Source organism: Carassius gibelio, chromosome B9 (genome assembly GCF_023724105.1).
Source record: "Carassius gibelio isolate Cgi1373 ecotype wild population from Czech Republic chromosome B9, carGib1.2-hapl.c, whole genome shotgun sequence".
Lineage (NCBI taxonomy): Eukaryota > Metazoa > Chordata > Actinopteri > Cypriniformes > Cyprinidae > Carassius > Carassius gibelio.
The window spans coordinates 2,561,170-2,586,100 of NC_068404.1; the positions used below are offsets into that span (position 1 = coordinate 2,561,170).

Sequence of the window (24,931 nt, forward strand, 5' to 3'; positions counted from 1 at the left end):
TTTATACATAAAAATAAATAGAGCAACAAACTTATTTTAGATGCAATTAATAATCGCTTGACTGTACTAAGGTTTATAATGATCAAATACATCTATTGAAGATGTGAGGGAAGACATTTACATTACACCACAACTTGTTAAAAATGGTATAAAGGATTTTCAAAGAACACATTTTCCCCTCGATCGACCCATAAAGAGAACAGAACTTAAAAAACAACTTTTATTCATGTATGACAGCAGTACATCACGCAGTTATAACCGCGTCTAATGAACATTCAGATCAGGGTAAAAACGGCAAACAGAACAGGTATTGCATCCAACAGTTTCCAATACAGTACAGAGATAAAAACAGTCCCTCTGAGAAACAACACATTTAAAACAATGCAAACGTAAGGATTTCATGTAGACAGCTCCTAACGGTCTCGAACTGAACCTGCAGCAGGTTTCAGGACGCTCGGAGAATCACACAGCAGTTAAGACACTCGAGGACCTCGTCAGTTACGCTCCGATCATTATTCACTCTGCTCCAGTTCCTTCTTTAAACTGTGGAGAAAGGTCAGAGGTCACGGTTACACTTACATAGACCCACCCGAAAGACAAGTGACTTGACTAAACATGAAAAATAATTTCCTAAGTATTGTGAGCTTTAAATGCAGTCGATAGGCAGCACATACGGTTAAATTTTTTATTTTAATAATTACTCTCTACTCAACAAGCCTGCATTTATTCGATCCAAAATACCACAAAAGTAGTAATTTTGAAAATTTGACATGAATACATTTTTTAAAAAGGTGATTCCTGTGAAGTATTTTCAGCATCATTCCTCCAGTCTTCAGGGTCTAATATAATGTTTTACTGCTCAAGAAATATCACCCATTAAAGAGTTTAGTTTATTTTGTCCCCCGCAAGATTCTTTGAATAGAAAGATCAGCATTTATCTGAAATAAAAAGCTTTTGCAACATTATACACTATATCGTCCAAAGCTCAGAGTTTAAATAATTGTTTTGGGGAAGAAATGATAGGAATTGATACTTTTTAGCAACAATTTTTTTTTTTTTCCAGATAAATGTTTTTCTTCTGAACTTTCTATTCAAAGAAACTGGGGGAAAAAATTTTCAGCTGTTTAACAAATGTTTTGAGCAGCAAATCACCACATGAGAATGATTTCTGAAGATCATGTGACACTGAAGAAAGGAGTAATGATGCTGAAAATACAGCTGCGCATCACAGGAATACATTACATTGTAAGAGGTATTCAAACAGAAAGCAGTTATTTTAAGTAATAAAAACTAAATTTGACTGCCTTTTCTGTACTTTTGGTCTAATCAATGCAGGCTTGGTGAGCTGAAGAGATCATCCATCTTTCGGTTCAGAAACGTTTGGGAGATTTTGGGAGCACAGCTGTATATTTATAGTTAGAGCATTCATATTATACTGCAACAAAAGTTAGGTTACTACAAATCCCATTACCTTTTCAGATAGGAGTGGACATTGTCGTAGCCGTGGTATTTGGCCAGGTACACGAGCACACCTGTAGCACAGCGGCCCTCCCTGGCTCGACAGAAGCTGCAGTTACAGATGCCCCTGCACGGGGGGCAAAGCCACTCCTACAACAACACAACACTTCAGCAACGCCATTCAAATCCTTAGAAAAGAGCTAGCTGATGTGGTGCACGTTTCCCATACAACGACGGAACTAGCCGAATAACCACCTTAGTATAATGCATCATTGTGGAAACTAGCTAGTCACAACGGTTTCTCTGCAGGAGACTGAATGGAAGAGTCACTAACCGGGTTCAGGAGGGCATCACGGACGTCTTCTCCGTATCGGTTCTTGAGACAAGGCCCGCAGAACTGCCCTCGGACACCCACACACTCTGGGTTGCGGCAGTTGGTCTTGGTGTCGGTTGTTTTTTGTCGACACTGATGGCAGGTGGATCCCTGTCGGACAAAAGCACACGCTCATCAAGAGTCTGCAGGGCCTCGAACGAGCGGAGAGATGAAGCTCAATGCTGTGAGGAGAGAAGCGTCCTGCTGAAGCAGACTTACAGTGACCCGGTTGTAAGTCTTCTCTCTGGCGTTGACACAGATGTTGTCCAGTTCGGCCTCTGTGATTTCCTCCACAGGCCTCACGACGTGAGGAATCGTCAGAGCGCTGTTATAGCTGCGCCGACGGGGCTCTCTCTGCTCACACACGCATGGGAACAGAAATACTAATCAATACAGTGGTGCTCACCCTAACTTTACAGGACAAAATATGAGCTGCATGTACACTGCTGTTCAAATGATTTTCTGTTTTCAAAGAAATGAAAGCTTTCGATCAATTTACTGCATTCTTGCTGAAAAGTGACAGTAAAGACATGGTTTAATTTTCAATGTTGAATTTTTTTTTACATTACAATGCTTTCTGAAGGATCATGTGACACTGTTGTGACCAGTGTTGGGGAAAGTTGCTTTTAAAATAAATGCATTACAATATTGCATTACTCCATTAAAAAAAAAAAAAAACTATTTGCATTACTTTAAATTATGGTAACTTGTTACTTTTTGTTGGGCTTGTTTATTTTTAACAACAAAAAAAGATTTGCTCATATTTGTATATTTTTTTATTATTATGCAGGTGCAGTTGAATGTGAACCTTTCATGTATTCCAGATTCATTAAAAGTAAAACATTTCAAACATTTTTTAGTTTTAATTTTGATTAGAGTTTACAGCTCATGAAAGTCAGATGCACTTTTATATTTATATATTACTTATAACAAATCCCTCAATTTGTGATCTGAAGATAACCAAGGATTTACAGGTTTGGAACGACACAGGGGTGAGTAATTAAATGACAGAATTTATATTGGGGTGAACTATCCCTTTAACTGAAGTAACGCACCTCTTCTTCATAATCATCGTCGTCACTTCTGTTTCTGCGGACCAGGCTGTATTTGTCCTCCGGGTCATCCTCTGGAGCTGGGGAGGGTGGACCGTCCACCAGTGACCGGGAGCGTGTGTGAGGACGGGACGTTCGCTCTGGGTTTCTCCGGCGAGCGCCGCTGGCATCCAGAGAGCGGCGGGGAACACGGCGAGGCTGCACAGAGAGAAGGGGGAAATTCAGCCAAATCAAGAACTAATAATCTACCAAATTAGTAGCGTTGTATAGCTTATTATTAATAAGTATTTCTTATTTGTAATAGTGTAATTGTATATCAATATTATTAGCATAAACAAGTAAATATTCACAAATTTGTATAATTTTAATCATCAGTAGTATTAATCAAATTTTGTCTTTTTTTTTTAATAACAGTATTCTGAAGTCTTACCGTATTGCCCTGTGACAAAGCAGCCTTCCTTGGAATGAGTCCAGGAACCTTATCCAGCTCTGACATTAGCTTAGCAAGCTACAAGAAAGAGATTGAAATTCAGTTAAAACTGGATTCATACTCAAACTAAAAACTCACTTAAAAATAATGGTTCTAGTAAGAACTTTAGCTACTGCATTGTTTATCAAGCGTGCAGAGCAACCACCCAATAAAGCATTACATGTATTATATATTAGGAAAGATTGCTATCAAATAGCACACCTAGGTTCCTAACGGATGACGAAGAACTGACAGAGCAGCCATCGAGTGTTAGAGGTTGTTTTAGGTTATGACATGCAGAGGATTTAGGTCCCATAATTAACACCTTTTTCCAGAATTTGTCAGTAAGAAATTACTCCCTATTTTTTCCAAACCAACAATGCATTCTGTATGTTTGTCAGGCTGCGAATAAACAGAGCTGAGTATCCTTAGCAAAACAGTGAAAGCTAACACAGTGTTTCCTGATGATATCTCCCAAGGGTAACATGTAAAGTGTGAAGAATAACAGCCCTAGTACTGAGCCTTGAGGTACTCCATACTGCACTTGTAAAAGATATGATACCTCTTCATTCACTACTACTAATTGAACCATGCTTATGTAATCACACTATCATCATAAGAATTTTATTCAAACGGCAAATAGATACTAAAATTAAGTTTTGTATACAACTAAAAAAAAAATAAAAGACAAATTAAATGCACGATGCAGTTGTGTGGAAGTAGAGTTGCTCACCATAGCTTTGTTCTCTCTGATGTTCAGCGCTCTCTTCAGCATGAAGTTGTCTCCCTCAGAGTCAGACTCAGGGTCTTTGGGTTCAGGTTTAGGTTTGGATTCAGGTTTAGACTCAGGTGACACTGGCTTTGAGGGACTGGCCCGTTTGTTCGGGAACTTCATGGCTACTCGGAGCGTGAACGATTTGCGAGTTTTTCTGGGAGGCGAACAGGCCTCTGAATCAGACTCCATTTTCTGTGAGAAAAAAAACCACTTGATTAATTGAACACATTCATCCTTTTTAAAACCGAGTGTATGATAAAGCAACAAGCAGAGACTGAAGTGTTTCCTGTGGTTACAAACCATTTCAGTCATGTCATCGTTCAGGTCGTTCTCAAAACCGCTGCATGCATCCTCTTCCTCAGTCACAGGTAAAATATTAAACACTTTCTCACTCGGAGCAGAGCTTCTCGTCTGTCTCAGCGGCCTCTTCTATAAGAAGAAAAAACATAATCTTAAAATGACTTTTAGAGGGAGGAATAGAGAACGGTCTCTGATCTTTTGGGCATCGTTAAGGCCAGTTTAATGTATAGAAATGCTCATGTCATACCGAGGTCCCAAAACCGTCAGATCCAAAACTGTCACAGCTGTCGTCTGAGGAGGAAGATGTTTCCATAGGAAGAAGAGCGGTGCTCCTGTAACTGCGCAGGTTCATTCTGGTGGAGGGCGGACACCTCGCCTGTTCTCTCTGTGCACAATATACAACAAATTCATGATAAATCGTCTAAACTCAGGCTGGGCATCTGCAGAGGTCAGTTTGAGACCTGCATCTTGGAAGCAATAGCAGGCCCTGTACATTTTCTAATATTTCTCTACACAGCAAGCAATTGCAATTTTAAAGACAGGAAATCATAATTTGATAAGAACATAAAATAAAAGAAGTGCAGATAGGTAGTAAAAGTGAAGCCACTCTGTTTAAACGTATTCTACGTCTGGAGGCCATGAAAACTAGAAACATTTAACCTCTTCACAAATGTATAACAATTATTTTTAGTATTTACTTATTTTTACACAAAGTTACTTATGCAAGATCAAGTTATTTGTATAACGTTGAGAATTTTTTTACTTAAACTTTAGTGGGTCAACAAACTGTAAATTGTTTTAGAAAACTGATACATTTCATTATATATAAATGTTGATCCAAGTTAGATGCTTTGTAAAGTTTTGGGGGGGGGGGGGGGGACCCTTCCCCCACCAAACACACGCCTAAGCTTAATAAACCAGCAAATGTTGAAAGCTTGTTTTTTTTTTTTCTCAATGGGACAAACATTTATGTCCCAAACAGATATATAACATGACGAATTGTTTGAACTGTTAAATTCACTTCATTAGCGTTGAAACAAACTTTACACACGCCACGAGAGCATGCACGCATTCATTCTAAGACACAAACAAACACACACAACAGCAGCGGTTCTTCAGGTCAACAGAAACAAGAGCTGATGTGTTTTACCGTACCTTGGAGCGCATTGTGTTGAGTTCTCTGTGGTTTGAGGGGGTGTGAGTTTATATACCGTGCCCCAGTCCGCTGTGAAATGAATGTGTGTGGTTGTGTCTCAGTGGCTCAGTGTTTGGTCTGGAAGTTGGCGGGTAATTCTTGAAGAGGCGTGACTCTCTTCCGCGCCACACGCGAGTCCTGGAAGCTCCGTCAAATTAATAAAGTAACGCAATCGACAGGGCTGAAGACAGAAGAACTGCATTATCAGTTTCATTATGGGTTGAGTATAAACATGCTGATAAAATTGTATTAGAATTCCAAGAATATTTGAATTAAACTGAATAAAATAAGCTCTATTTTGGGTTTAAAGTGCTTATAGGATCTTTAGCTGTGGCGCCAAACCTCAGAGCTCATTTGCATAAGGACACATAAATCGCGCGAAATACTGACTAGATAAAGAAGAGTTCATTTCAAATTTATATTTTATTAATATCTTATACATTGACAAAGATTTAAAATTCCACCAATATAATAAATAAATCTTTAATATCATAAAAATGAAATAGTCCTCCATAATAAACTATATTAATATAACCACGTTTACCTTGCAGGCAGAAACGGTTTAATTGAAAAAGTCCTCTGTTTATGATCATCATCATCACAGTGCTGAGCATAGTTCAAAAAAATAAGAAACTCTTTAAGAAAAAACAAAAGAAAATCAGAGACCACAAGAGAAGCAAATTCATGTTAAAACCTGGAAAGACAATGTCAACTATGAAAGGCAGAGAAAAGCTCTCTTTTTTCAGAAAATGCATAATTTATGATATTTAAGATCAGTACATCCATTTCATGGTGAACTTTTACCCTTTATCAGTGTCAATTTAGAAGATGCTTTTATTGAATCTCCAGGAACACTTAAGTGCTTTGGTTATAAGCCAACTTTCCAACCTTACACAAAGAATATAGAAGCCCTTCTATACTCTTTGCCTTACAGTGAATCAAACGTGATTCATTATCAACCCCTTGTGCCATGTCCCAACTACACGCAACATGTCATGATTCCAGCATCAAGCAATTTGTCCAAACTAGACAAAATCAATCAAATATCACAGCCAATCAGAAGCGTGTGGGGGAGGGCTCTCTATGGAAGTGCACTGTTCTCGCAACAAAGTTTATAATTCATATATATCAAACATTTTTAGCTTCATTAAATGTACATACTGAATGACTGATAACATATGTGTCATGGAAAATGCTTGTTGGTTCGCATTGTGTTTGCAGTTTTTTGCTTTCATTAATTTTCAAAATCTGAGTTTAGCTATCTGTTGTCGCTTTCAGTATGGCTATAAGCTCACGCAAAATGACATTCAAAATTACATTAGACACTTTTAATAAAGTTCAAAATCACCCAAGATTATCTACTGTCATGTAGTTTGCATGTAGTTGTTCCAGCTGCGACATTGCAGAAATAGAAACTATTGTATAAACCATAACAACGTGTCCTAACTAGTACACACAATGCGAGGCCACGACAAGCGAAAAAAGTTTTCCTTTCCATAATAATTAGATGTTTTGTCCTAACTAATAGCACGACTGTGACACGTGAAATTTCAATTTTAGAAATGGTTTCTATTTCCCGCAACATCGTGGCTGGAACAACAACATACAAATTAAACAAATTAAAAATGGTATCAGTCACTCAGTATGTTCATTTATTAATCTTAAAAACGTTTAATATTTATGAATTAGATTATTAATTTATTTCGTTGCGAGTACAATGCGCTTCCAGGGAGATCCCGCCCACAGCTGCTTTTGATTGGCTGTGATATTTGACACAATAATTGCTTGTTGCTGAAATCTTGACGCGTCTCGTGTAGCTAGGACACAGTGTAACGCTTTATAAATGCTCAACTTCGTCCACGTCCACCGCCGCGCCCTCCTCTGCGCGGCCGGCCTCTGCCCTGCCTCACTTCCTGATGCTTATGTTCCTGTTTAATAGATTTCTTTCTTTCTACTTTAATCCAGTCCCCATCACCAGACATGGCCTCTTTCTGCTTCACCCCTTCACTGACGACTGACATCCCTGGTATTGTGCGTGGTTGGTGGTTAGATGGTGTTATATAGGAGTTGTTGTTTCGGGGCCGTCCAGCATGTTGGAAGCCTCTGGATCCTCTCTGAGACATCTGATTAGTCCTTCTGGCTTCCACTTCTCCTCTTTCTCCTCCGTTCATTTTAAAGGTGTTGTCGTAGTATGCTTTTCTGTGGTAGTGGTGTTGAGCTCCACCACTAGGGGGCCGCTCTCGCTCCGAGGTGCTCTCAGATGTCGTGCTGGACGGGCTGCTGCCCTTTGACCCTGGAAGGATATTGGAGAGTTTGACAGAAAGGGTGGGAGAGGAACTCCGCGAGTCTGTCCATGGCGTGAGAGGACTGCGATTGGGTGATCTCCTGACAGCGGCGGCGTACGATGATTGGTTCCCGATGACGGACAGGAACTGAGGGAGGGTCCTCTTGCCTGTGGACTCCTGGGCAGCTTGCTCTCTCCACTGCTTCATTCTCAGACTGTAAATCCATCTGGGATCGACACCTGATCGAGGAACAGAATGACAAAATGACAAACCGAGACATTTTCCATGGATATACAAAATAGGGCTGAAAGGGCATTTGATCTCAGAAGGTCAAACTAAATATCATTGCAACTGGATTATTTATTTTACATTTCATGTGGGGTTTGCAATTTTTGCAACACTGATATCCATTATATTTAATATAAATACATATAGTATTTTTTTTTCCAAATAAAACAGCCCAAAAATAGAATAAACATAAACAAATAAATAACATAAAATGGAATTTCATAAAAAATTTAAAAATACAAAATAAAGTAACAGGATTGCAAATATTACCAACATTAAGCTGTTACTCAGTAGGAACTAGTTAGTTTACCTATAAAAAATATAGATAATTTATTATTTTTCACTCAAAAAAAACTTAGTAGGGTTGAATGGCATCTGCATACAATGTAAAATTACACACACACACACACACACACACACACACAGAGAGAGAACTGGGAGTTACATGCAAATTGTAGTCTGTTTGTTGATTCCAAATTGCATGAAAAATTGTAATATGCAATAATTTAATCAATAAAAAAAGTATTTTAAAATTTGTTTTAAAAAAAACTGCCTTTCAAAAGAAAATTCAATATAATTAATTTGAATACGACACCAAACTAGCTCTCTACCAATCAGGATAGTGTTACCTGAGTTGGACCTGCTTCTGTTGTGGCCTTCCCTTGTGTTTGGCGTCGTCTCAATGAGCAGCTCTACAGGTCTGATCACATCCCTCCCGCTGTCTGGGCTCCACTGCACTCTGTGCTCGTGTCTCGTGCACTTAGGAGATCTCACGTTACCCTGGCAGGAGACAAGGCACCAGCTCAAACATGTTTAACTTATAACATTTGAAAATGTGGCATACAGTATATACTACAAATATACCTATTGAACTTTACACTGTTTAGAAAGTTGCACATCAAGAGATTTAATAAAAAGCATACTGCTAAAGTACTAAATCTAACAGATCTCACATCAGTGAACTACTGTACTTCAAATGTTTTCTCCCTAAAATGACAATATGTCCAGTGAAATGCTGACTTTATATATTTAACATTAAATTGAAAGTAACTTTTCTTAACATGAGTTTATACCTATGTGAAAAAGAAGTGCTCTTATTTGTACTTAATGTGCCCTTTTAACGTACTTTTAAATGTAAAATAATACTTTTCAAAATTGTACATACTAATATTAATTTAAAAAGCCTCTCAAGTTTACTTAAAGATGAATGTTTCTTGCACATTTCATGTAATGAAAAATACATTTTAAATCATTGTTTTAATAATCATTTGTCATGTTTTGATTTTTAATTTTAATGTGTTGCCTAACATACTAAATATATACATGCGACATATATAGGCATGAATATAATGATTTTAACTGCAGTGTGTTATTTAGCATTGCAGTTAAACGTGATATAGTTTAAATGTAATAAACGGAAGTAACATACAATAAAATACATGACATGCATGTTTTAATAGAAAATATTAACAGTTTACCATTAATGTATGTTAGTACATTCAGCAGTACATCTTACTTTAAAGACAGGATAGCAATTGATTCAAAAGCATGCAGTTTTCACTTACAAACAATTATTGAAATAGATTACTTTTCATCAGACTTGCTCTGCCACTTTCCCTTTCAATTGTTGTCACCAAAGCTATTCAAGTTTTTAACCAGTGATTAAAATCAAGTCTCGTCTTTCACTTTATTTTCTCAAGACAGTGTCATTAAGTAAAAACATGTCCCACTGCAGAATGATTGCATTTGATTTTACAGGATATGCACTGCACTTACAGTCTTAATACCAAGTCTTTTTTCTGCTACTTACCTCATAGTTTACTATGCAGTCAACAGTTTGTGTGCCAGAAATTCCCAAGATCCACTTATCCATCACAAACGGAGGCTGGGGAGTAATTTAGATTTTAGATTTTACCACAAACAGTAAAGCACATCAACCTAAGGCTGAGAATATTATATTGGTGCATTCCTTAAGACCCAGTACAAACCTAATGGAGACATAATTTACACTGTTACATGACATTTCTCACCTTGGTCATCTTTAATACATCTGCGTCTGGTCTGTTGGCATTAAAGGTCACGTCTTTGATATATGCAATCGCCACCTCATCCCCATCAAGCTCCATGTACATTTTCCATTTGCAGTCCTGCGGAGGTCAGAAAGACAGAGATACAGATGAGACAGCAGTCAGTTGAATGAGGTTAAACTGTGGATTCTTATGTAGGTAAACGAGGCCATAAATATGATGCATGTTTTCAACAAACAGAAATGTAGACCTGTATGATTTTTTCTGTTTGAGGGTGATATAACCCTACAGCGCAACCTAGAGGATACTAATGGGTATGAACCACACACTTGAGCTTTGATTGGCTTCTTTCACAAAGCAGGGTGAAACTATCCTGTGCAATCTAAACAGATTTTCACATTTCCAGGTCAAAACGGATTTCCTTATCCATACACTGGGAGCTCAGCTCAAACCTGCAACTTGATTTTTTTCAGTCCAGAAGGTGGTAACATTGACCGGACCATTGATTAACAGTCAACAAACAACAACTGAAGATGGCAACAACAATAAACACTACACTTGCATTGTTTGGTGCTTGTGTTAGCCCTGTAAGACATCCAAGCAACTCCAGTTTAAACTTGGTACAAGATATTTTTATCACTGATAACTTTTGGAGAGAAATGGCAGGGACACTGTATAAAGATGACACTTTCTAGTGCATGTTGAACATTGAGCTTGCCTATGTGACAAAAGACCACTTGATTGGCTGTTCAGCTTAACAAACCAGTGCACGAGCAGAAAAATGAAATGTTGAAGGCCAGCAAACAACAAAGTCAAGATGAACCACACAGAAAACTACTCTAATTTTCTATCTCATCTGAGCATTCCCAAGAGAGTTGAGGACAGAGTTTAACTCGGATTTGGATGGACTCGGGAGGACTTGGATTCAAACTTGACACAAGCCGCATTTTCATTAGCATTCACGTTGTGCAAACAGAAATTGCGAATTGAAAATACACCTAAAGGAAACACGTCAATTTTGCAAGAACATTTCTATTTCACATAAAAAATACATAAAATAAATAAATTAATATCAGAAAAACATACCCAACACAGAAAAGCCACCTGTTTTTCTGAAATGTGTATATGACCAGAGCGCCTGCAGGATTATTTCCGAGGGTACACACAGAGATTTATTTTAATATTTTACAGTGATCAAATGATCAGTGAGAGCAGAACGAATGCGTCTCACCTTTTAAACTCAACAAAATGGTAAAATACATATAACATGAGCATGCTCGCAGATAAAAGCATCAGAGAGTTATACAACATTATAAAACTAGGTTCTAGCACTCAATATCAACAAACAGTTGTGCTTTTATAAAATAAAGAAAATAATGCTTTCTGCCGTCTCGATCTTGAACAGAAACGCTTCCCAATGATGAACCTAAATTCAGCAAATTGGCTCACAGACCTGATAAAAACATATATAGAGAAAGCTTTAAATTACTACTTTAAAACAAAATAAGTCGAATCGAAAATAGAAACTCTTTCATCATGTAATCTGTGCATTTCTCTCTATAGGCACATTCAATAAGGAGATGGCCAGTCCATGACTGATGGATGTCTTAAATATAAAAATAAGGAAAAGCCTAAAACAGGCCTGATTATTATTTGCATTTTATTTTATAATTCTGTACAATTAAAAAACAAAACACAAATTAAATGGCATGTAAAACTTAGTCCTATAATTGTATAGCTATTTATTATCTGATATTTATCTGATGTAGCCGAACCAGCGGGAAGCATGAGGGCAATCTGCAGTAGTCTGAAAAAGTTTGGATATTTTGTGCTTCCAGAGTTTTTCAAGAGTATTCAGTGATGCGATCTCACATCTCACAAGATCCTCTTCAGCTGTCACAAGCCGAGGGTGAATCTGAAGGTTTAAGTTACATGCTTAAACTGAGTACTGCATCACACGCCACACACAAGCCCATCACTTCAAATCACCTGTTCAGCAAGAAATGACTCAGTCTAACACATTTTTATTAGCGGGTTCATAAACAAAACAACAAATATTTGTTAACTTGCTAAAGCGGGAAAAATAAAGAAAAGAGAGTCCTCTCATGTCCTCTCAAGTTGAGACCCAATCACGACTCGCGAAGATATGGGGCTTAAATAATTAATTTAGCCTAAAACGTACTTATTCTAAATAATAAGATAGTACAAATAAAATGAGAAAATGTTTATTCTTAAATTTTTATATTTTATTCATTGCTCAGACAAAATGATTATTAGCTCTTGTCTAGACCCCCTTAAACTCTGCACTGCTTTGCTAAAGAGTTCCTGTAGCTCAAGTGGTAGAGCATTGCTTAACAAGCGCAAAGTTGGGGGTTTGAATCCCAGGGAACACATGTTAGGAGAAAATTGTTAGCTTGAAAGCAATGTAAGTCGCTTTGGATAAAAGTGTCTGTTAAATGCATAAATGTAAATGTAAAGATGCACGGATATGTTTCCTTCAGAAATAATGGCTAGTGCTGTGGCTGCAATATTAGTAAACCTTCCTACATCAGCTGCCATGAAATACCGTGAGAGGAAAAAATGATGTACAGTAATAGGTTTTAATGGAAACCCGGATACAGATTTTCAGAGTACAGACGAATCCAAGCCATGTGTAACATGAAAGATAAAAAAAAAAACATAAAAGTAACAATAGGTTAAAAGGACATTAACAAATGTTTCCTTTCCTATTATTTGTAATTACAAATACTGTATGCAGATATTGTCTGTGGTGAGTGAGATTGGTGTGAAAATGCTAAACAAGCGCTTCTTTGTTTAATGTGTGAATATCCACAGTGAATATCCACAAGACCTGGCTTCCCTTTTGATTGACAGATGATTGACACACTACTGCCTCCTGCTGGTGTGGAGAGTTAAGGCACAGTTGGCACATGCATGTAGTTTTCTGGCCAAGATGCAGGCGACATAATACACTGCAGACAAAGTCAGCTTTTTGTTGCTGCTTTTATGTTGGATCTGGGCATTAGATACCTACAATAGGACAGCTGGTGGATGCTTATAAATTGTCACTTATTAACACAAGTGTTACAGATAATGTTGGACGTTGCTCTGTTGTCACACATTGAGGTGTGGCGTGTAAACGCAAACACATCCTGGAGGAAGTCAAGCGCGAGAATGAATGTTTGAATGTCAACCGGTGTTCATCCACACACACGTGAACGATGTGAAGCTAAGAGATCAGAGTGCAGAGAAGCGGCCGTGTTTGTTTCTCAAGCACAACAAGAGCTGGAGACCTTAACATCCATTCTCACTCACATTAGCAATGGAGATGAGGCCCTTTCCATGAGGCCATGCAGCCGGGCGCAGAGGTCAAAGTTTAACGCTTGAAGCACGTGGCTCTTCACACTTACGCAAAATCTCGACAGAGAACGAGCCCTCGTGGAAAAAAAGCAATAGTGAGCATGTGCCTGTTTGTTTTGGATGGGGCCGGTAACACGTCGGCCGAGCGCATGCCAAACGTTAGCCCTGCCTAATAGCAGCGGCAGAAACAATGTGTGGTAATGACGGCCGGCGTGGTGAGCGTCTAATGACACCTCATGCATAATTCAGCACCTTTCCGGCGACTAAGCCCTGATATCCTCATTAACAGAAACACTCTGCTGTCAGATGGGCAAGGCACAATCGCAGGGTCTCATTTAGGCTTTGAGAAGTGCAGCTGCTACCACGACACCGCCAGGAAAGAGAGAGAGAGAGAGAGAGAGAGAGAGAGAGAGAGAGAGAGAGAGATGGAGAGCGAGCGAGCGAAAACCTCGAGCAGAGCGGGTTTGTTTTATTTAGTGCAAAAAACCTTGCAGTTTGTAAAAACAAGGCTGACACAGAGGCTGACACCAGGCAGGGGAAAATAATTAGCTCTCATTTTCTCAGACTCCTGTTTCCTTCTTCCCGCTGAGCTTCCTCCCAACCAAACCACCACATGTCAGGAGAAATAGGAGGCAATTAGCGGCCCCGCTTCAGCCCCGCCGTACGCCTTGAAAGGGGACTATTTATGATGGGACAATGAACAGCTGAAAGATTAAATAACATTTGCCTTTTAAAAAGAAAATGACTTCTGGCTACATTTTTGATTAAATTCAAACGGCAAGTGAAGACTGTGTCAGGGGCCCGAACAAAGGCTCGCCGGCGAGAGGGGGCGGATGCTTTTGCGTCGTCTCGGATGAAAAATTATTTATCTCTCGCGGCCCTTTTTAAGTGAACAAAAAGGAGAAACAAAATCAAGAGGCTTGGGAACCGAAAATGCGTTTGGCGAGACGCTGGTCAGTCTTGGGAGGAGGCCGATAACAGGCCTCTTTTACTCGAGGAAGACGACTTCAAATCAAGGAGCACTGCGATTGTGTGAAAACATCTCAGTTATCCAACAAAAGCCCCCCGTTAACATCTCACACAGATACAATAATGATGATGGTAAATTACAAAGAAATCTTAAGGTTTACGTACATTAAAGAGAACCACCAAAAATGCAATTACTTTTTTCAGTGATCGGACACGAGTCGATGACAAGTGAAAATCTTTTATTTCTTGGAAATGTAATCATCTTGGTGCCTTTTCCAATTTAAAATCTGGCTTAAACATCAATTTGATGAATGCATTTGATTGTCCACATCTCACTGATTTTCAGAAAGTTTTTAAATACATTAAAAGTTATTCATTTATCAAAGTATTTTTTTTTTACTCAGAAATGTCAAAGTTTTTGGGGAGTCGCACCGCATGACATGTTAACTAACGCAAACTAATGTTGCCTCGTCATAAAATATTATTCAGTGTTTTAAACGTACAGTATGGGATTTTTGGCCACCAGGGGTCACTCAATCAAAATAATACCATAAGACGTACTTTGATGACGTCGGGAAAGAGCGTAAGGCTCATGGGAGTTGTTGTTCATTGGAACACGCACTCTGTCGCTCCCTATCACTCCTCACTCATTCTAACTTAGTATTTTGACAATCACGTCTTTTCGAACGGAGAGATATATGAATTATGAGACTCCTATCAAATCAATATTCCATCTAGCTAGTAGTAATATATGTTAAAGGGGGGGGGGGGGGGGGTGAAATGCTATTTCATGCATACTGAGATTTTTTACACTGTTAAAGAGTTGGATTCCCATGCTAAACATGGACAAAGTTTCAAAAATTAAGTTGTACATTTGAAGGAGTATTTCTGTTCCAAAAATACTCCTTCCGGTTTGTCACAAGTTTCGGAAAGTTTTTTTTCGAATATGGCTCTGTGTGACGTTAGATGGAGTGGAATTTCCTTATATGGGTCCTGAGGCACTTCTGCCGGAAGAGCGCGCGCTCCCGTATAGCAGAGCAGAGACATTCACTGACCAGAGCGAGAGCGTCGCGAAATGTCACAAAAGGAGTGTGTTTTTGGTTGCCAGGGCAAGACAACCCTGCACAGATTACCAAAAGAGAAACAGCATTATGGGACCAGTGGATGGAGTTTATTTTTACAGAGCATCAACGGAGTTGTGCAAGTGTTTTTGTTTGTTCCCTGCATTTCGAAGATGCTTGTTTTACAAACAAGGCCCAGTTTGACGCCGGATTTGCACATCGTTTATTTCTTAAGGATGATGTAGTCCCAACGAAAAAGGGTCACGATCGTGTGTTGGAACCGCAGGCGGTGAGTAAAACTGCTTCAAATATCTCTGTGTTGTTAACTTCGCTATCAGTGCGTAAGCACATCAAGTTAACAACATGCGATGTTGTCATCAAACTGCACTTTCACATGTACAGCTTAAAAAAAAAAAAAAAAAAAAAAAAAAAAAAGACGACATAAAGTGGAACTTAGTCATTTTCCAAAACCGCTAAGCAAATATATACAGTTTCAGTACATACCACATAGAGAAGCCTTTGCTGATGCTGCTCTTGTTAAATTTCAGCCTCTGGATCTGATTCTGGATCATAAATAAACGGCTGAATCTGACTGTTAGTCATGGTTTGTTTTGGTTGTTTTTTTCCTCACGGTAATGTCACAGCTTCCAGCTCTCAACGCAAAAGCCTACTCGAACTCGTGATTCTTTAGCTCCGCCCACACGTCACGCCTCTAGGCGCTCGTGTTTTTCCGGGAAAAATCGGTACAGACTATCTTTCTCTTATGAATATAATAAAACTAAAGACTTTTTGGAGTTATGAAGGATGCAGTACTACTCTATAGGTACTCAATATTAACAGGAGATTGAGTGAAAATGAGCATTTCACCCCCCCCCCCCTTTAAAAAAACGCGGTCGCCTTTCGTTAATAATTATAATTATGTTTACACTATGATATCGAACAAGTTAGAGAACTGCATTTGAAGCTACTTTATCCAGCTAGATATAGAACAAATGTAGATTTCGTGAGAGCTAGTCCGTCTGCGTTTTACACAAGACATCATCGTTTCACAAAATATACGGATAGATACAGTTAGCTGAATGGATGCGTACCTGTTTATCCGAATGCAAGTGAGTTCAGCATCTCTCTGTAGTTTCAGCTTGTCACGAGGCTCTCTCTATCTTGGAAATGCAACTCCAATATTTACCCGTGTCTTGTTTCTTATCTTGTCCCAAAACCTTCTCGGGTCATTTATTTCACCCCTACGTTTGCGCTTCACAGAACGTGCAGGCAAAGCATAATCATGATCCATAACTAAGTTATTGATTGAGGTATAAATACGAATATAAACAATATAAATATTAAATATAATAGTCTCGATCAAGGCTAGCTACTACTTTTTCTTCTTCGTCTCGTCTTGTTTCTGTTCGCCTTTGTATTTGCCGGTTCCGCAGGAAGTTAGATAAACTAGAGGGTTCAAAGTTTAAATGGGCGACAAAACGGAAATAAAGAAATGTGCCGTGTCTTCTAATTAAACTATAATTTTCTCCGGATTTGAAAGTTTGTGGAAACTGTGGGGATAATGTAAGTACACAACAAAAAAAAATATATATATAACATAGATATAGTGATTTCTGCTATTTTTAAAGCATAAAAATTACATATTGCGCCTTTAAGAGACATATAATTTTCTTTTTTTCTTTTTTGTTTCTGCATGCCCCTGCATGTTAGTTGGACCGCATGACTGTGATTTGACTTCTGAAATGTTTCAAAATTGAAAATTTGAAGTTTTTAAAGCAGTAAATCAGTTTTGATGAGTATAAGTTAGAATTTTTTTTTATCAAAATATGAAACTTTCTTTTTTTTCTATATTGTTCTTTTTATGCCTTAGTACTAAATAAGTTCATTTAGTAAATTTAATTCCAGTGCAGTTTGATCACCCTAACATGATTGATTTTATGCTCCGAAAATATCATAATAAAATAAATTAAACAGCATTTCTAATGTAATTTTACATTTAATTGTAAACGTTACGTCATTGGTAACCGCCTACAAAACCCTAGCAACGACTCAAAACACTGCAGAACCGCATCCCAGCATCTTGTGAGCACCAGAATAAAATGACAGCAAACGCACAGATCACGTGGACTCATTTGAGTTTCATAGATTAATCAGTAACTGTGGCACACATGATGTGCAGTGGAGTGATTTACCGATTGGCCTGTGCCTGCTTTCCAGTGATATCCAAACACCAGCTCCAGATCCACCGTCTTCCTCCACTCCTCCTCTGCTTCCTCCGTGGACAAACCATCCTGAGAGAGGATGTTCAGGTGAATACATTAGCTGTGACAACTCTGATGTAAAAGAAGATCCAGAAAGCGATGAAACCTCAAAGAACACATGCCTTGATCAACGGCGGAAAGTGGAACAGGTTCATGTAGTCGTGGGTAAGTTTCTCAATCTCGGTCTGGAAAAGAAAGATTCGACAAAATGTTTAAAACATCACGAGAGGGATTTATGCAGCGCACTGACAATCATCCGATGACCAGCTGGGTGTGAATGTAATGTAATTATTACCTGTTAATAGACTTCCAGCAGCAAAACAACAATTAATACCATTGTGTATCACTTACGAACATATAATCCGTGCTCTGGCATATGTCATATACATCTAGAGTAATTCATTCAACAAATCAGGCTCTCTATGAATGCTTTACACGATCAGACGTGTGATGATGGCTCCCAGCGTATCCCAGAGGAAGAACAATTATTTCTCACAGGTTGCTCTTTGAAAGCTTAGGCATGTGACATAATGGCGTTTCGGTGAAATACAAACACTGTCACATACTTTTCTTGAACTATTTGGCGGAAATAAAAAAATCCCAAGCTCTATTGTTCACACCAGTTAATATTGAGATCTTGGCCTTTCTGAGCACAGCTTGAACATCTTTGAGAAACGAGAGGATATGCATGAGTCAGATGCTTGGGTCTGGGTTTCTTAGAAGGACAATCTGTCGTTGGTGACCTCAGTAAACATGTTCTCTCCTTTCAACTCATTGCTGTCGAGGAGAAGTAATTGAGCTATTAAGGAGATTTTATCCTGTGCTGTGGATTAGCTTGTTCACTGATCTTACTCGTGGGAGCTATGAATATAAATTAAAACTCTGTTGCATTGATGGATTTAACCATGCACTTTGAATCTGAGATGCATGTGCCATTCAAAATATACACATATCTGGCATTTACAAACATGCTGGGATTATTTCCTGTTGACTTGAACTTCAGAGTGTATGGACAGGTTTTCAGAGACAATATAATGTGCACTTAAGGTACCTTGAGATGTATGATGTGTCCTTTGGACGTCACACCCAGGTCTCTCATGTCTGTCTCGGACAGCAGCAGCAGTCTCTGTCCTGTGATGTGATTCTGCCTGAAGATTTCGGCGTACTGCTGCAGCTCTCCATCACCTGCACAGCGCACATGCTCATGTTTCTGTCATAGCAGGGATTCTCTCAGTAAACTGCATCCATTTGTCTTGTTGTTGTGCTGATCTAATGATATTCTCTATCCTCTAAACCTGCACCGAAAACGCGAACATCACAGAAACCATTCTGGATTTGTTGAGTGTTTAGTGAAACAATTATCTTATGCTTCATCAAAAAATACAGGAAAAAAACAGTAATATTGTGAAATATTATTGCTATTTAAAATAATAGTTTGCTATTTAAAAATATTTTTAAATATAATTTATTCCTGCGATACAAAGCTGACTTTTCAGCATCATTACTCCGGTCTTCATAGCATGATCCTTGGGAAATCATCGTCATATGTTAATTTTCTGCTCAAGAAACATCTCATCTTATTATGTTGAAATCGGGTTTTGCTTCTAAATGTTTCCAGGATTCAGGAAAGAGTAGAAAAAAATGCATTTATTTCAAACAGAAATCTTTGGTAACACTGTGAAAGTCTTTACTGTCACTTGTGATCAATTTAACGTGCCCTTGTGGAATAAAAGTATTAATTTCTCTAAAAAATGAATCTCGCTAGCCCCAAATTTACATTTTGTATAAATATAAACACGACGAGGAATCTCACCTCGGAAAATCTGCTCCATCCAGAAATGCTGTAAAGACAAAATATGTTAAGAAAGGAACACAAATCTAAAGCTGAAGTCTGATCAGATGGTCTCTGTTGAGAAATATTCTACCCACCACATGTTCTTCTGTCCAGGAGTGGATGGCCAGGTTTGGGAGAAGCTGTCAAACACAGACAGAGGAACAGAAAGACTCGCATGTGCACACAGACTACATTGATATCAGCACAGATAAGTGCAGATTCATCAGTGTTATCAACAATTCATCCATTTTTGATTCTGTCATATGATGCTCAAATGCAATGAAAAAAATGATTGGTATGATCCCTTATATACTGTTTACATGAGTAAAAATATGCATTATTAAAGTAGTTTTACTAAAGCAGTCTATACCTTGTGTGCAACTTTTAATGCATTGTGTGATTTCATGAATACAGTTATTATGCAACATAATATGCCTTTACAAAGTGTAATGCATGAAAAAAAGTACACATTAACATACTTTTACAAACAGTACTTACTAAGTAATATACTTTACAAGAATATACTTGTGTGCAAACTGAATGTAATGTTTATGAACACTGATAATTGCAATTAAATGAATATGTATTAACATTTAAATTTATATTAAATATAGTTAGCTGAGTGATTTTGACCCACTTAAGTAGGACTTAAGTACATCTTTACATGTCATTTCATAATTCGGCTGTCATTGAAATATGGTTAAAGTACTGCTCAAAGTACTTGCAAGCATTTATGATCAACTGAATATAGTTTTGTACAGTCATTTCCATTGAAACTCGTATTTCATGTCATATTTTTGCAGTTACACAATGTAATGATGTAAGCTGTTTCAGTAACAATATGTGACCCTGGACCACAAAACAGTCTTAATTTTGCAAAATTTTGATTTATACATCATCTGAAAGCTGAATAAATAAGCTTTCCATAGATGTATATCAGACAATATTTGGCCGAGATACAACTATTTTAATTTTAGGAATCTGAGGGTGCAAAAAAAATCTATAATACTGACAAAAATCGTCTTTAAAGTTGTCCAAATTAATTCTTAGCAATACATATTACTAATCAAAAATTAAGTTTTGATATAGGAAATTTACAACATATCTTCACAGAACATGATCTTTTCTTAATATCCTAATGATTTGTGTAATAAGAGAAAAGTCTATAATTTTGGCTCGTATAATGTATTGTTAGCTATTGCTACAAATATACTCCAGTGACACAAGACTGGTTTTGTGCTCCAGGGTCACGTATAATAACAATTTAAGCTGTTTTAGTATATTTCAAATCCAATAAATGTAATATCAAACAAAATGCTACAGTTAAGAGCTTTGCATGTCAACATCAAAATAAGCTCAAGTGGTAGAGTATTGCGTTATCAAGCGCAGGGTTGTGGGTTCGATTCCCCGGGGACACATGATAGGTAAAAATTGATAGCCTGAATGCAATGTAACTTGATTTGGATAAAAGTGTCTGCTAAATGCATAAATGTAATTTATAAAAGTGCATTTAGAAACAGTCATGAAGGTGCACTCTCATTAAATACGCTTAAGTGGCCTTTTCTTTCATTAATAATATCACTGTACTAAGCTCAGTGTTTTTGATACTTTAATAACTCTTCTTTTTCACGAGGGAGTACCAGTCTTTACCTGGATTCAGTCATATATGGAGTGAACAGTGAAGAGGAAAGTCTGATTAGAGGAACAGATGTAATGCATCTCGGTTCTGCTGGAAGAAATATTGAAATACTCTTTCTCGCTCGTGTTTTTCATTCTCTCTCTTTCTTGATGGCGTGCGAGTTCCTCACAGTCTTCACACTGCTCAAATTGGCCAATCTTAATGTCAGTGAAATGTCAGTTGTTCGTAAGTGTGCGCTGTCCTCGCCGCGCTGACACGCTGTTCTCTCTCGCTCTCCTCAGCATGTGGCTATACATCCACTTCATTTGCCATAAATAACATCCATAAGGACCCGGTGGGCGTCTCGCGGCCTCACCTAATACAGCCTTTACTGGGAATGAAGGGAAGTGACTGCTCTAACCTCCACAGCACACCACAGACCACTTACCTCCACCTAAAACTAGTCTAAAAGACAGAAAACAACCACTGTTCCCAGTAGATCCCAGAAAGGATTTCAAAAGCACAAAAACACTCAATCGAAATAATAAATAATCAGTTAAATAATCAGCAAAAGTTTTGCTCAATGAACAATGTTTTCAAGAACTGGGCACATTAATCCACTCATCCTTAAACCTTCCAACAGTAAAAGTAAATGTAAAAAGCTTGAACAAATTACATTTAACATGCCATGATAACTTTTGATTGTTATGCAGCAATATTACAGATGTGTCAAGTAACAGTGTAGTAATATATATCGATAAGAAAAAGACGTGAAAAAGACGTGTGCTTAATTGTTTTGAATGTGTGCTTGTAGTATTATCTTAAAAGACTATTTAGAAAAAAAACTACTCGCATTTAATCCAAATGAAATAAAAGGGACACTTAAGTGTACTTAAAGTGAGTTTGCTTTCATGTTTCTTAACACACTTAAGTACACTTTTAAATTCACTTTGCAACACTTTTATTTTAAAGTACATTTTAAATCATGTTTAGTTCATGTTATTTTAAGTACTAAATTGCAAATTCATCATTACTTATCTGATTAATTACATATATATTTAAATGACATTTAAGTATATTTTAGTTTACCATGAAGGCTTGTGAGTACATTCAGCAGTACTTTAACCATATTTCAAAGACAACAGAACTAATTATGAAATGTATTAAATTGTTAAGTTATTATTTTATTTGTTTATAAGTTTAAAAATAATAATTTTAGTTACTCTTTATTTTAAGATATCCTTGTTACAGTGTAATTATACATTTAAGTACTGAGTAATAATTATTAACTACATGTACTTAAGTGATAAGGGTTACTTGCATGTAGTTATGCATAATTAATTGTTATTACAAAAGTAAGTACATGTAATGTGCAACAAGGACATCTTTAAAATAAAGTGTTACCATCATTTTCCCTTTTTATCATAATTAAACTTTCAGATTGCACTTAAGTATTTCCAGTAACACTTTATATTAAAGGTGTCGTTGTTACACTTTACATGTACTCACTATTGTAAGAACAATAAATGATGCATAATTACATGCAACGAACCCTAGATCAAACCCTAATCATATAGTAAGTACATGTAGTTAATTAATATTACTCAGTACTTAAGTGTATAATTACACTGTAACAAGGACACCTTAAAATAAAGTGTAACCATATTTTCGTAACAAGCACTAATTTAAAAAAAAATGTATGCTAAAGTGTATTCTTTATCGTAAGGGTTGTGAGACTTTTTTATTGTTGTTCTTTTTGGAGCTTGCTTTCATAGTATGGAAAAGAGCATGACTATTTCATAAGATGCATACAAGAGTGTGAATATTCTTCAAATCATCTGCTTCTATGCACTGTTAAAGAAATAAAAGCTCTTGGAAAGACTGCAGTAGGAGACTCACCGGTGTGTTGGACTGCTCGATGAGCTTCCTCTCCCACATCTTTAGCCGTCTCTCTCTTTCTTTCAGCTCTTGTTCTTTGGTGCTCAGATCTCTCTCCAGCCGCTTCAGACGCTCTAGAGTCGCCTCGATCTCACACCTGCTCACACAAAACCCAGCTTAATCATCAACATCACACCACTGTTCAATGAGAACATACCTTAATATATTTTTTGCATAATGTGGCATACATCGATATGTAAATAATTTAGTCATCTCAAATCGATTAATCACATCCAAAATAATAGTTTGTACACAATATATGTGTGTTCTGACTAGTTTTATAAGTAGAACACACATATGTATATATTTAAAAAATATTTCCACACATATTTATATTTATACATGATTTATATTATATAAATATAAATAAATATTTTGTTTTATATACACATACATGTGCGCATGTTTATTTATCCACACAAATACACACAGAACACATATTATGTAAACAAACAATTATTATGGATGGAATTTATTTGCTATTAATCGATTTGACAACTCTAAAATAAATAGATATATGATTAGGTGATAATTTATTATTATAATTTTTTTAATTGTAATATTATTTATTGCTTTCGGGGTTTTTTTTACCACAGTCACACTTTTGTAGTACACTGACAATTTTTAAAAAATTACAACAAAAAATTCAACTGTTGTTTAGGTAAAAAATATCAGAAAAAAATTAAAAGACAAAAAATATTAAGAAATTTGAGTTCAAATATGTTACAACAACTGGCAAATAAATAAGTAAATAAATAAATAATAATAATAATAATGCTCATAAGAAATGGTTCTAATAATGCACATAACCTGTCAACAAATGTGCCATTTAAGGCACACTGTTACTCACAAGTATGTATTTTTTATTTTAATGTTTCCACGTGCTCTAGCGAATGGCTATTAGGTGTTTTAAAAAATAGATATTTTTGTATAGTGATTTCACGACAAAGCTTTGAAACATTATGAAAGGATAATGGCCGAATATTGTCTTTATTCTCTAGACAGCATAAACGCTCCTAAAGGAAAGCTGAACGGAAACATTCAGTGCAGAATCGTCCAGTGGTGTTTCTTTAATTATAGGTGTGCGCAGTCAAGCCCGAGTCATTGTTCATTTGTAATATCATATTTCACCAGCAGAGAGAGCTGCACAATCTCTCTAGACTACAGTTATCTCTAAAAGGACAGGAGCTGGAACTCCTCCCACTGGGACCGCCCCCTCTGGTTTAGCCACGCCCCCTGCTTGCTCATCTCCTATCTCTAAACTTCCCTGTGCGATCGATTTCCTTGTCTGCTTCTTTTCTGACGAATACATTTGAAATTTCACATTCACATGTCCTCAGTTCCCCTTTCTGACACATCACATCTCTTCCAAGTTGTGCAAAAAATAAAAATAAAATACAGGGCAGGTTTATGATATGGATATTGTGCCGTGTGTACCTCCACTCTGCTTTACTGTGCAGGAAGGTGTCGCACTCCTCCGGTAAGTGACTGTCGCTCCACATGGACTCCAGCGTGGACAAGATGTGTTTGAACAGGGGTCTGTCCTGCAACACCATCAACTAAAACATCAGCACTTCCAGAAGAGCATTTCTGACGCGCTCAACTCTTCTAAAACACTAGAAACATTTATACACTCAGAACATATACACTCAATAAAACCAAACTCAG

At 37.3% G+C, this 24,931-nt stretch overlaps 2 protein-coding genes across 2 annotated transcripts in view; both read right to left on the reverse strand.

Annotated features, from left to right (window-relative positions):
• Positions 1–206: 206 nt before the first annotated feature.
• Positions 207–5,983, reverse strand: LOC127965263 (cell division cycle-associated protein 7-like). The gene is made up of 10 exons (XM_052565961.1): positions 5,583–5,983; positions 4,675–4,812; positions 4,428–4,556; positions 4,086–4,319; positions 3,314–3,391; positions 2,887–3,081; positions 2,051–2,185; positions 1,793–1,942; positions 1,472–1,608; positions 207–543 (listed from the first exon to the last, which is right to left on the reverse strand). The coding sequence occupies exons 1-10, from the start codon at positions 5,592–5,594 to the stop codon at positions 513–515; spliced, it is 1,239 nt and encodes a 412-aa protein (XP_052421921.1). The 5' UTR covers positions 5,595–5,983; the 3' UTR covers positions 207–512.
• A 43-nt stretch (positions 5,984–6,026) lies between these two features.
• LOC127965262 (mitogen-activated protein kinase kinase kinase 20) overlaps positions 6,027–24,931 on the reverse strand; it is a 40,579-nt gene continuing 21,674 nt past the window's right edge. Inside the window, exons 10-20 of the mRNA XM_052565960.1 lie at positions 24,701–24,807; positions 23,225–23,360; positions 19,803–19,847; positions 19,687–19,714; positions 18,925–19,058; positions 17,996–18,058; positions 17,805–17,903; positions 10,226–10,342; positions 10,006–10,080; positions 8,825–8,975; positions 6,027–8,146 (exon numbers count right to left, since the gene is read on the reverse strand). Coding sequence (XP_052421920.1) covers positions 7,470–8,146; positions 8,825–8,975; positions 10,006–10,080; positions 10,226–10,342; positions 17,805–17,903; positions 17,996–18,058; positions 18,925–19,058; positions 19,687–19,714; positions 19,803–19,847; positions 23,225–23,360; positions 24,701–24,807 — 1,632 coding nt within the window. The 3' untranslated portion in view covers positions 6,027–7,469. The remainder of the gene's footprint in view (positions 8,147–8,824; positions 8,976–10,005; positions 10,081–10,225; positions 10,343–17,804; positions 17,904–17,995; positions 18,059–18,924; positions 19,059–19,686; positions 19,715–19,802; positions 19,848–23,224; positions 23,361–24,700; positions 24,808–24,931) is intronic.